The sequence below is a fragment of the Amblyraja radiata genome, chromosome 11 (assembly GCF_010909765.2).
Source record: "Amblyraja radiata isolate CabotCenter1 chromosome 11, sAmbRad1.1.pri, whole genome shotgun sequence".
NCBI lineage: Eukaryota > Metazoa > Chordata > Chondrichthyes > Rajiformes > Rajidae > Amblyraja > Amblyraja radiata.
Window position 1 is genome coordinate 25,106,066 of NC_045966.1, and position 12,067 is coordinate 25,118,132.

General features: G+C 40.4%; 1 protein-coding gene across 5 annotated transcripts in view; it reads left to right on the top strand.

Annotated features, from left to right (window-relative positions):
- fbxo38 (F-box protein 38) overlaps positions 1–12,067 on the top strand; it is a 77,534-nt gene that overhangs the window by 32,347 nt on the left and 33,120 nt on the right. For all 5 annotated transcript variants that reach the window (XM_033029562.1, XM_033029564.1, XM_033029563.1 and 2 more), the window contains 3 exons: positions 728–917; positions 2,810–2,923; positions 7,965–8,141. In XM_033029562.1, coding sequence (XP_032885453.1) covers positions 728–917; positions 2,810–2,923; positions 7,965–8,141 — 481 coding nt within the window. The remainder of the gene's footprint in view (positions 1–727; positions 918–2,809; positions 2,924–7,964; positions 8,142–12,067) is intronic.

The window sequence follows — 12,067 nt, forward strand, 5'->3', positions numbered from 1 at the left end:
AGAGCCCTACCTAGCTCTCTCTTGAAAGTATCCAGAGAACTGGCCTCCACCGCCCTCTGAGGCAGAGAATTCCACAGACTCACAACTCTCTGTGTGAAAAAGTGTTTCCTCATCTCCGTTCTAAATGGCTTACCCCTTAATCTTAAACTGTGGCCCCTGGTTCTGGACCCCCCCAACATCGGGAACATGTTTCCTGCCTCTAGCGTGTCAAAACCCTTAATAATCTTATATGTTTCAATAAGATGCCCTCTCATCTAAATTCTAGAGTATACAAGCCCAGCCGCTCCAGTCTCTCAGCATATGACAGACCCGCCATCCCGGGAATTAACCTTGTAAACCTACGCTGCACTCCCTCAATAGCAAGAATTAACCTGGTGAACATACTTTGTGTCCTTCTCAAATGTTACTTTCTCACTCATCTGTATCAACAGCAAACTTCAAATCAACCCAGTCCCTTTGTCTCAATCATTGGTACAGATTTCTTTTTAAACATGAGGTTTCTGTACTGTTCCTTGTGACACCCTGTTTGTTTGCCATTCTGAAAATTGACTAATAAGCTTCCTGCACCAGCATCCAATTTTTTGTTACATTTTATGTAATATAATATTTGGTTGGAAGAAAAACATTGATTTTTTCTGACATAGGGAGCTGAATATACCAATTTCTATCTCATAAATCACTTAAAGTGAAATTGGAAAAGTAACTGTTTGCTTATCCATTGTTTCAGGGCTGTGCTCGTGTTGGTTTGAGTGCTGGCACAGGAATCGGTGTTTCGTCTGCTCTTGTTAGCAATCAAAATTCCAACAATGATAATGATAACCACCAAAATAATCATGCTAATGTCAATAACAACAATAATGAGGAAAATGATGCCCAGCAAGAGAGAGCAGCAGCTGATCTCCCAAACCCAGTGAATGGTAAGTTTTTCATATTGTCAGCTTGTATTGTAAGATCCATGTTGTCAGTTATTTCATTATCGATACTGTTGATGCTGAATGTACATTCCTGCAATATATTTCTTTGGTTGCTTAGCACCTGAAACAACCAGAAATGTTGACCATATATTTTCCAAAGTAATATAGTTCTCAGTTTTCTCAAATTGAACATTGACTGCTAAAAATATGTTCAATTTTAACTGCTGAGGAGAATTTGAATTAGGAATTATGCCATATGATTTAGACGGATATGCCCAGGGTGATAACTTGGTAGATAATATTCCTGAAGTTAGAAACAGAAATTGCATGAAAGTAGATTTCCCAAACACATAGCTCATTCCATATTGAATGTTAGATATTTATGTTAAAATATGTTTATTGTCATCCTTCATTTTTTGTATTCCTTTTTAGATTTCTGCTCGCATTTGTTCTGTTTGTGAATGTTATATGCAAATTGTGTAGTTTTAGTGGAGTTCTTTGGTAAACTGGTTGTGAAAATTGGGTAAACAACATTTTAAAAAAAAATCAGAATTCTGCATCTTCCGTATGCACCAGGAAGTTTAGGATTTCCACACAAGCATACATGAATGCAGAAATACTGGCTTACTATCTGTTCGCTGACTGTTCTTCACAAGCAATGCTGATTTGCTGTTTATGGTCAATATCATAGATTATCCTATGTCAGATTGCACCTGCATGGATTGTTCTCCATGTTGAAATCAATCAAGAAAAGTATTCGGGTGCAATGGATTAAAGTATTACTATTTTGCTTTGTGGTTTGACAGTGTTTGAATATTTTATGTCATTATCTTTTTGCTTGTATTTTTATTTTCTTTGGATTTTTTTCAATGTTGGAAATGTGTTATATAGCAAAAAAAAGACTCTTCATATAAACTGAGCCCACACAGATCCTCAAACATTTGCACTAATTTTTTAATTCTCCCCTCATTTCCATCAACTTCTCCCGATTCTATCACTCACCTCCATCCTTGGGGCAATTTACTGTGGTGGATTAATCTATCAACCATCATATCTTTGTGATTTGAGATGAAACTCTGGCACATAAACTCCACACAGTCATGAGGAGCTGTGCTGGCTGACGATAGGTCCCGACCCGAAACATTGTCTCTGCATTCCCTCCACAGATGCTGTCTGAATGCTGAGTTGCTCCAACACTTGGTTTTATGCTCAAGATTCCAGCATCTCCAGTTTATTATGTCACCAGTCATGAGGAGAACGTGCAAACTCCACACAGCATCAGAGGTCAGGATCAAACCTGTGTCACTGGAGCAGTGAGACAGCAGCAGTACGAGCTACACCACTGAACCAGGCTAAACCAGGGGCTAGATGACAACTTTTCGGCAGTATTTGCCACTTATTCTGCCCACCTCCTCTGTACTCCATCAACTGTCCCTTATGAATGGCTTTGCATTTTGCTTGTGCACCAGACACTCTTATTTCCTTCGCTCCATAGATGCTGCCTCACCCCGCTGAGTTTCTCCAGCATTTTTGTCTACCACTGTTAGTGGTAATTAGTGTCAATTAGTGTTTAACTTCCACTCATGCTCTTTCAATGGTATGCATATGAAGTATGTTTGAATTTAGTCCAGAAGTGACTGGAGAGCATGAGCAGCTCATTGCTGTCTAAAATGCTGGATCATTTGTGGTATGACAATTGTTGGAGGTTGGTGTGCTGCCCCCATTAGGCCTAATGTTGATCCTAAATATAATTTAAATAAATAGCACATCCTTATTTCACTGGCGTCATTAGATATTGTGGCATTTTCTTTGTGCTGCTTATCATTTAGTGAGACAGTGCTGCATGTACTTTTTTGCTTACTATATGTTCATTTGAAGTATTTTTGCTGCTTTAGAACAAAGACTCCAGGAGGCAGTACAGGATGGCAGGCCTGATGATACTGACTGTAATCCTGGCCAGAATTGTGAACAGTCTGTGACCTCCATGGATGTGGATGAAGAACAAGCAGGTAAGCTGTTATGAAAATGTGATGGTTGGATTTGTAGACAGATCTCTTTCCTGTCACTTTAGTGTTTTGTATATGCCTTTTTCACTTGCCCCCTTCCACGAAAGACTTAATTAATTGCTTAACCTCATCCAATACTGTTTATCATTAAAGAAAAGTAATGAAGCTCAATGACAAATATTTTTTCCATATTGGCTCAGTTGGTAGAGCTACCACCTTACAATGCCAGAGATCAGGGTTTGATCTGACCTCTGAACCTGTCTGTGTGAAGTATGCACATTTTCCCTGTGACCGCATGAGTTTCCCCTGGGCTCTCCGGTTTCCTCCCACATCCTAAAGATGTGCTGGTTTGTAGGTTAATTGACTTCTGTTTATTGCCCTGAGTTTGAAGGAAGTGGATGAGAAAGTGGAATACAACAGAACTAGTGTGAACGAGGACTCGGGTCAAAGGGCTAGTTTCCATGCTGTATCTTTTAATCATCAATCTCATTGTGGCCCAGTGCCAAATTTTGTTTGGGAGCATTTCTGTAAAATGCAGGATTCAGTTGCTGCAATGAATGATGACACCATAGAACACTGAGAAGAAAAGAATAATAGGATGAGTAGAATCAACATGAATTTAACAAAGGGGATGTGTTTGAACAGTTGGAGTTCTTTGTGAATGTGACTGAAAGACTAGATAAAGTGAAAATGGTTGGTATGATATGGTTCAATTTGTAGTGGGCTTTTAATAAGACACCACACAGGATTGATCGACTAGAGCACATGGAATTGAAAGTTAGAAACTGGCAAATTGGTTAACAAGATGGAAAGAGTGCTAATAAACAGATCTTTCACGGGTTGCTGGGCTTTAAATAATGTGTTGTCACAGTGATCAGTGTTTGGACACCAGCTATTCACATTCTATTACAACAATTTGGCTGCGGCGACAAAATACCATATTTCCAGATTAGTTGATTGTGATTTAGGAGGAGGATATAAAGAGGCTTTAAGGGGATACAGACAAGCAAAGTAAGTGGACAACAACATAGCAAAAAAAAGGGGGGAAATGCACGCTCATCTACTTCATGGAATATTTGTTAAATGGAATATTTGTTAAATGGTGAGAAATTTGTTAGTGTTGATTTTCAAAGAGACCTTACTATCTTTGTACACTGAAAGTTAACATGTACAGAGTGCCCTCCATAATGTTTGGGACAAAGACCCATCATTTATGTATTTGCCTCTGTACTCCACAATTTGAGATTTGTAATAGAAAAAAATTACTTGGTTAAAGTGCACATTTTCAGATTTTAATAAAGACCATTTTTATACATTTTGGTTTCACCATGTAGAAATTACAGCAGTGTTTATACATTGTCCCCCAATTTCAAGGCACCATAATGTTTGGGACACAGCAATGTCATGTAAATGAAAGTAGTCATTATTTGTATTTGTTGCATATCCTTTGCAAGCAGTGACTACTTGAAGTCTGCAATTCATGGACATCACCAGTTGCTGGGTGTCTTCTCTGGTGATGCTCTGTCAGGCCTGTATTGCAGCCATTTTTAGCTTATGCTTGTTTTGGGGGCTAGTCCCCTTCAGATTTCTCTTCAGCATATAAAAGGCATGCTCAATTGGGTTCAGATTGGGTGATTGACTTGGCCACTCAAGAATTTACTATTTTTTAGCTTTGAAAAACTCCTTTGTTGCTTTAGCAGTATGTTTGGGATCATTGTCTTGCTATAGAATGAACTGCCGGCCAATGAGTTTTGAGGCATTTGTTTGAACTTGAGCAGATAGGATGTGTCTACACTTCAGAATTCATTATGCTACTACCATCAGCAGTTCTATCTTCAATGACGATAAGTGAGCCAGTACATTCAGCAGCCATACATGCCCAGGCCATAACACCCCCACCACTGTGTTTCAGATGAGGTGGTATGCTTTGGATCTTGGGCAGTTCCTTCTCTTCTCCATACTTTGTTCTTGCCATCACTCTGAAATAAGTTAATATTCGTCTCATCTGTCCACAAGACCTTTTTCTAGAACTGTGGTTGCTCTTTTTACTTCTTGGCAAACTGTAACCTGGCCATCTTATTTTTGCAGCTAACCAGTGGTTTACATCTTGCATTGTAGCCTCTGTATATCTGTTCATGAAGTCTTCTGCGGACAGTGGTCATTGACAAATCCACACCTGACTCCTGAAGAGTGTTTCTGATCTGTGTTTGGGGATTTTTCGTTATTATAGAGAGAATTCTTCTGTCATCAGCTGTGGGGGTCTTCCTTGGCCTGCCAGCCCCTTTGTGATTAATAAGCTCACCAGCACTCTCTTTCTTCTTAATGATGTTCCAAACAGTGGATTTTGGTGGCTGATGTCTCTAACAGTTTTATTCTTGTTTCTCAGTCTTTTGATGACTTATTTGACTTATTTGACTTTCATTGGCGCAACTTTGGTCCTCATGTTGATAAACAGCAATAAAAGTTTCCAAAGGTGATGGAAAGACTGGAGGAAAGACTAGGTGCTGAGAGTTCTCATATACCTGCATGAAGGAGGCAATTAAACACACCTGAGCAATTACAAACACCTGTGAAGCCATGTGTCCCAAACATTATGGTGCCCTGAAATGGGGGGGGGGGGGGGGGGGGGAGACTATGTGTAAACAGCTGTAATTTCTTCATGGTGAAACCAAAATGTATAAAAATGGTCTTTAATAAAATCTGACAATGTGCACTTTAACGACATGTGATTTTTTTTCTATTGTTACAAAAAGATGTTCAAAAAGCCTCCCAGATTTTACAGAAGCCAAAGCCTGGGTTTCTAAAACAGTGATTGACCACTCTTGACTTTGATGTGCTGCTTGAGGCTTAGGTTGGTACATGGAATTTAATCCAGATGAGGGTGGGAGGTCAAATTTTGGTAGTACAGTACATACAGAGTAAATCACAGGTATCTTGGGAGCATTGATATGAACACCTGTCGACTCAGAATGCATGTACATAGCTTCCTGAAAATAGAGTTACAGACTGGTAGGGAAGTGAGAAATGATTTTGTTATGCTTGCTTTTATAGGCAGAGGTATTGAGAATGTGATAGGTGCTATCTTGTAACTGGTTGAAGTGTACTCAAATGTCAATTCTTGTTGAAGGATATTGTTGCATGTGCAGAAGAGATTCACTAGGATGTTAGACACAAAAAGCTGGACCCTTCTCGACCCGAAACGTCACCAGAGATGCTGCCTGTCTCGCTGAGTTACTCCAGCTTTTTGAGTCTATCTTCAGTTTAAACCAACATCTGCAGTTCCTCCTTCCACATTTCACTGGGATGTTGCCTGGATTGCAGGCCTGTAGTTAAAAGGAGAGATTAGATAGCTGGGTTTATTCTCTGGACTGTAAAAGGCTGAGGGGTGACCCTCATTTATTAAATTTATCAATCAAATTTATTAAATTTGAGGGACATCGATAGGATAATCTTTTTTCGAAGGCATAAGAGTCTAGAATTAAAGGATGCAGGCATAAAGTGAGAGGAGTGTAACTTAAACGTGACATGCAGAATATGTTTTATCCGCACAGGGCTGTGAATATCTGGAATGAGGTGAAAGAAGCAGATTCAATTAAACGTTTAAAAGACATTTGGACAGGTACTTGGATAGGAAACGCATTGATGCAGATAACCCTAATGGATCCAAATTGGATCAGCATAGATAGGCATCGTGGTTGATGTGGACAACAAGCTGAGAGGGCTTGTCTCCGTACTGTATGATTCTATGAATTTTGATGATCAGAACATTGACTTTTATTTGGCTGCAAGAACTGTGCATACAATTTTAAATACAATAAAAGACATCTACACCGCTTTCAGAATTTACTAACATGCTTTAAAGAATTGCTATATGATAAAATTTGGGGAAATTAACAAGCATTTTGCACAAAAATGATCTTCCACAAATAGGACAATGATAATTAACAGATTATTTGTTTTGATAATGATGAGTGAGAGACAAATATAGGCCAAGACATCAGGGATTATGCTCCTACCATTGGTTCTTTTATTCCCATCTTGCAGCGGAGATGGGGCTTTGCATTAATGTCTCCTCTGATAAGCTTTGGTTTCTTGAGTTCGCCCTTACTCAGACATCTGTTAAATACCAGTTAGGTTTGCTACATATATAAGAGCTAGAATTGTACAGCAAAGAAACTGGCCCAATTTTCGATCTGATCTATATCCTGCTGCAGCCATCTGCAAACGTAATGGTCTTTCAAGTTATTGATACATACCACAAATAAAAGGATCTTGATTGTGTTTGGAAGGCCCTGGGATATTGCTGAATTGTGACTGCATGCAACATTTTGCTGCATCACAGTTTTTCTGTTGTAATCCTCTTCAGCTCATTTGCCAACATTTTATTGTTTCTGGCTGTTTTGATGGCAGCCAGACATCGAAATAAATATTTAGTAATAGAGTTCTTGAAACAATTCTACACTATTAACTTGCGGCATGTTTGTTGCCTGGATATTGATATTTTCTACAGGGATTACCAATTTGACCTGCTTTCATTGGTTATTTGATATAAAATGAAGGCCTGATTTCCAGTCATCCGCTTAGACATAATTTGAGGATTTTTAAATTGGAGTAGTTTTAATGATGGGTCTTGAGCATGTAATTTAGGCTGATAATCCAATGTTGTACTATAGGAATGCTCTGCCCTTCCTAAATCTCTGTACTCTTTTTTCATTGCAAATCTGCATTATTATGTCCTGCGTTTGGCCGCCTCAGTTCGCAATCTGAAATTCATTCATTGAACTTCTATACTCCTACTTTCTTCTTTTTATATTAATCTACTTTTGTTAACTAAGCTTTTAGACACCTGCCTAATATCTCGCATGGCTTGTCATATTTTGTTTAACGCTCTCATGAATTTCTCCATTGAAAGCATCGTATACGTAATTGTTGGACTACTTTTCTACTTAAATGTGAGTTCTTTTGTTTTAACTAACCGTAAGCTTGCTTTGTAAATTTTGAGCAAATCACTTATTGAAATAAATGTGTAACCTCAATTATTTAGGACCAAGTGGGCTTCAGCCAACTGTCAAAGTAAATCCAGTGATTGTAAATGATTCAGACAGTGAAGATGATGATGAATATAGTATAGATACTTCTGCGAATTGGAATGGACGTGATGATGGGGATCATTTTGCAGATGAGGGGAAAAAAAGTGCACCTTTACTTTGTGAAGGAACAGGTGAGTGTTACAGTTGGAGTGCAGACTGCTTGTATATTTTTTTGTCTCGAGCTCTTGCTGGAATATTACCAGAACATTATCAGGATGTTACTTGTCAATTGAATATTTTGTGTTCAGTGGTACAATAAAATAGATTCAGTATTTCTGCCCCGAGTGAAATAATCTTTGTAGGGCCTTTGGATTTTTTCTCCTGTCATATATTGCAACTGATGGAAATGATGAATGATGCAGCTGGCAGAAATATCAAATTTCCACCAGCTGCAATGATATCCCACTTCTAGCAACATCTTCCCGTCCCCACCCCTATCCACTTTCCGCAAGGACCACTCTCTCTGTGACTCCCAGGTCCAATCAACCCTCCCTGACTCCTGGCACTTTACCCTGCAAACACAGGAGTTGCAGCACTTGATTCCTATGCTTCTTCCTGCACTGCCATACAAGGTCATAAATAACCCTTCCAAGTGAGGCAGAGATTCATGTACACCTCATCCAACCTTATCTGCTGCATTCGATGTACCTGATGTGAAACAGTAATCCATGCCTTTATTACATCTAGGCTGGATTACTGTAACGCACTCTACTCTGGAGTCGCACGAGCTTCATTGGCTCGTCTCCAGCTGGTTCAAAATGCTGCCGCTCGCCTTTTAACCGGAACTCGAAAGAGGGAACACATTACGCCAATTTTGGCCTCCCATCACTGGCTACCAGTGCACTTTCGAGTTCATTTTAAAATTCCGTTATTTGTTTTCAAATCGTTGAATGGGCTCGCCCCGCCTTACCTCTCTGAGCTGCTCCACCTATATGCTCCTGCCCGGTGCCTCAGGTCAGCTGATCAGCTGCTCCTTGAGGTACCAAGGTCTAAGCGGAAGCTCAGAGGGGATAGAGCCTTTTCTGTTGCTGCTCCGGCACTCTGGAACACCTTGCCGTTGCACATCAGACAGGCCCCCTCACTGTCCATCTTCAAATCCTCCCTAAAAACTCATTTTTATTCTCTGGCTTTCGACACTGGCTGAGACATTGCTCCTGTTCTTAGTGCTTTTAATGTCTTTTAATTTTTACTGTTTTTTAGTCCTTCGTTTTACGGTTTTTAATGGTTTGTAATAACTTTTTGTCCATGAGTTCTCATGTACAGCACTTTGTGGCAACTGCGGTTGTTTAAAGTGCTTTAAAAAAATAAAAAAAGCAACATACTCTATATCAGCGAGACCAAGCACAGACGAGGCAACAAGTTTTCAGAACACCTGCATTCTGTCCACAATGGCCATTCCCAGCTCCCGGTTGCATGACACTTCAAGCCCCCTTCCTTATCCATGCTGACCATTCTCAGCCACTGGGTAGTCTAAAATCAATGGAGTGAACATTGAATTTCCAATTCCTGGTAACTGTTATGCCTTGAGTTTCCCCACTCATTCCCTCTCCTTCCAATCCATCGTCTGTTGTCTTGTTTTTGTTCTTTTGTATATTTACCCTCCCCCAACCTCCATCACACACTAGATTCCAACCCCCCTCCTGATTCCATCCACCTATTCCCCATACCCATCTGCAACCCGTCAGATTTCATCACTGGCAGCATTTATGTTCCAGTTTATCACCTTCCAGCAACTGTCTCAACATTCACCCCCTCCTCCCATCTGGCTCCACTACTTTTTGTCTGGTTCCGCCTATCACTCATCTACCTCTGTCTTCCAATTTCACTCCTCCACCTCTCCAACAGGCCCCACCTGCCCATCATCCTTCAAACCCCTCAGTCTGTCTATCATCTCCTGGCCCCTGTCTCATTGCTCCCCACATCCTCTTATACTGGGTACCTTCCCTAATCTGTTGTAGGGTCTCAAGCCGAAACTTTGACAGTTTCCCCAGCAAACCTTCTCGACCTGCTAAGTTCTTCCAACAGTTTATATTTTGCATCTAATTTTCTTTGTTTGGTATACGAGTCAGTAAAATGCGTCTCATATTAGGGTGATTCTTCAGTAAGTGTCTACTTTGGTGGCCCGCTACTTTGATGCTGTATATAAGGAAAATCTGTAATTCTATCCAATTTCTTCTTTTTCGATATTGTTAATAAGCATAATCCTCATAAATAAAGTTTTCGGGAGGGGGGGGGGGCGAAAACTGCATGTCCTGAGGGTTACTTGTGAAATTTCAAGTCAGCATATTTATTTAATGGGGGATCTATCTGAAATGAAAATACTTTTAATCAGAAGGTATTAATAATTTAAAATATTTATCACCCTTAACAAAATTCCTCTATTCTTGATAAAATTATAAATCTTAACGCTTTTTTCAAAAAATTCTTGTCCCGATGATTGGAGTCATTTCCCGTCACGCACCTTTGTTAAGCCGTCCCGCATGGCTATGAATAGAATAGACGCAAACTTCCGACCTCAAAAGACCGCGGAATTCAAAAGTTCCCTACCTTGTGAATTTCTCCTGATTCGCGGGACGAGAAGCGTGTGAAAACTCAGTTTTCTGCTGCATAGCAGGTACGTACCTTTATTCGGCGTCATCATCGAACGGTGCTCAACTCTTAGAACATTTTTTAAAAATCTTTCTTTTTTGATTTGTTCTGGAGAACAAATCGTACCATGTGCCATTCGGGAAACGATATGACCAGGCATGGCCTTTCCGGCAAGGCAATCCTGGACTAAAGGCTTGGGCCACCATTCCCGTCACGGCAATCTCCGCAATGTAACCCCCGATCTCCATCCAGCCCCAGCCGGTCAGGCAGCCGTCGCATCTTCCCGTGACCTGATGTCCCTCTCCACGCCCGGCCCTCTTCAGCCCTTGTTCCCCTCCCTCCCCGACTGGGGAACAAGGGCTGAAGAGGGCCTGGCTTGGAGAGGGACATCGGGTCACGGGAAGATGCGACGGCTGCAACGGTGCTTTGTGTCTGGCTGGAGATGGAGATGGAGATGGAGCTAGAGCTGCTGGAGCTGGAGATCGGGGATAAGTAGCCCCAACCCCAGCCCCAGCCCCCACCGGGGAACAAGGGCTGAAGGGGGCCAGGCGTGGAGAGGAACATCGAGTCACGGGAAGATGCGATGGCTTTGTGTCTGGCTGGAGATGGAGCTGGAGATGGAGATCGGTGGTAAGTAGCCCCAGCCCAAACTCTAGCCCCAGCTCCAACTGCAGCCTTAACACCAACCCAGCCCTAACCCCAGCCCCAGCCTGCAGCCCCAACCCCAGCCCCGAAGATAGTTTTAGTCATACTCCATCATGTGACGCTCCCAAACTTGATCATCTCCATCATGCTGAGGCATATCCGTCACATGAGTATTTTATGCTCATAATGTGTAAAATAATACAATAATGACCATAATTATCAATTGTAGTTGATAAATGACCAGTGTGCCTCTGCCTAGTCATCTGAAGTTAATATTGTTTTAGAGGAAGTTTGTGAAAAGTTATGTGATGGTTACAATTCTTGCTGAAAATCACCACTTTTTTCGGCAGTAAACTGTTACAAAGTTTTAAAATCAATGCCTTAGACTGAAAAAGTTTTTTTTGGTGGTTTATTTGAGGAAGAATCTTGATAATTTGAAAGTGCGACAAAAAATTGATTTTATATTCTTAAATCAGTTATATTTTGCAGTGTTGTTCATCATAAAAATATGACGGATATGACTGAATGCAATGGGCAACCAGGAAAAAGAAGAGGAAAAATAAATTAAATTCTCTAAAAGATTGCGCCAAACATATTTTTCCCATAGTAGAGATGTGAAACAACATTCAAAGTTGCAAAAATTTAAGTTTTATTTTCAGATTTCCAGAAACTTAAAAGTAGACACTTACTGAAGAATCGCCCATTAATTGGGACTAGTGTTTCTAAATTGAGCTCACAGTTCAAAGTTTCCCTTGGCATATTAAATTCAGTTTTTCACCTGAATACATTTCTTTAATGCTAGATTAATATATTTTTTTATTTA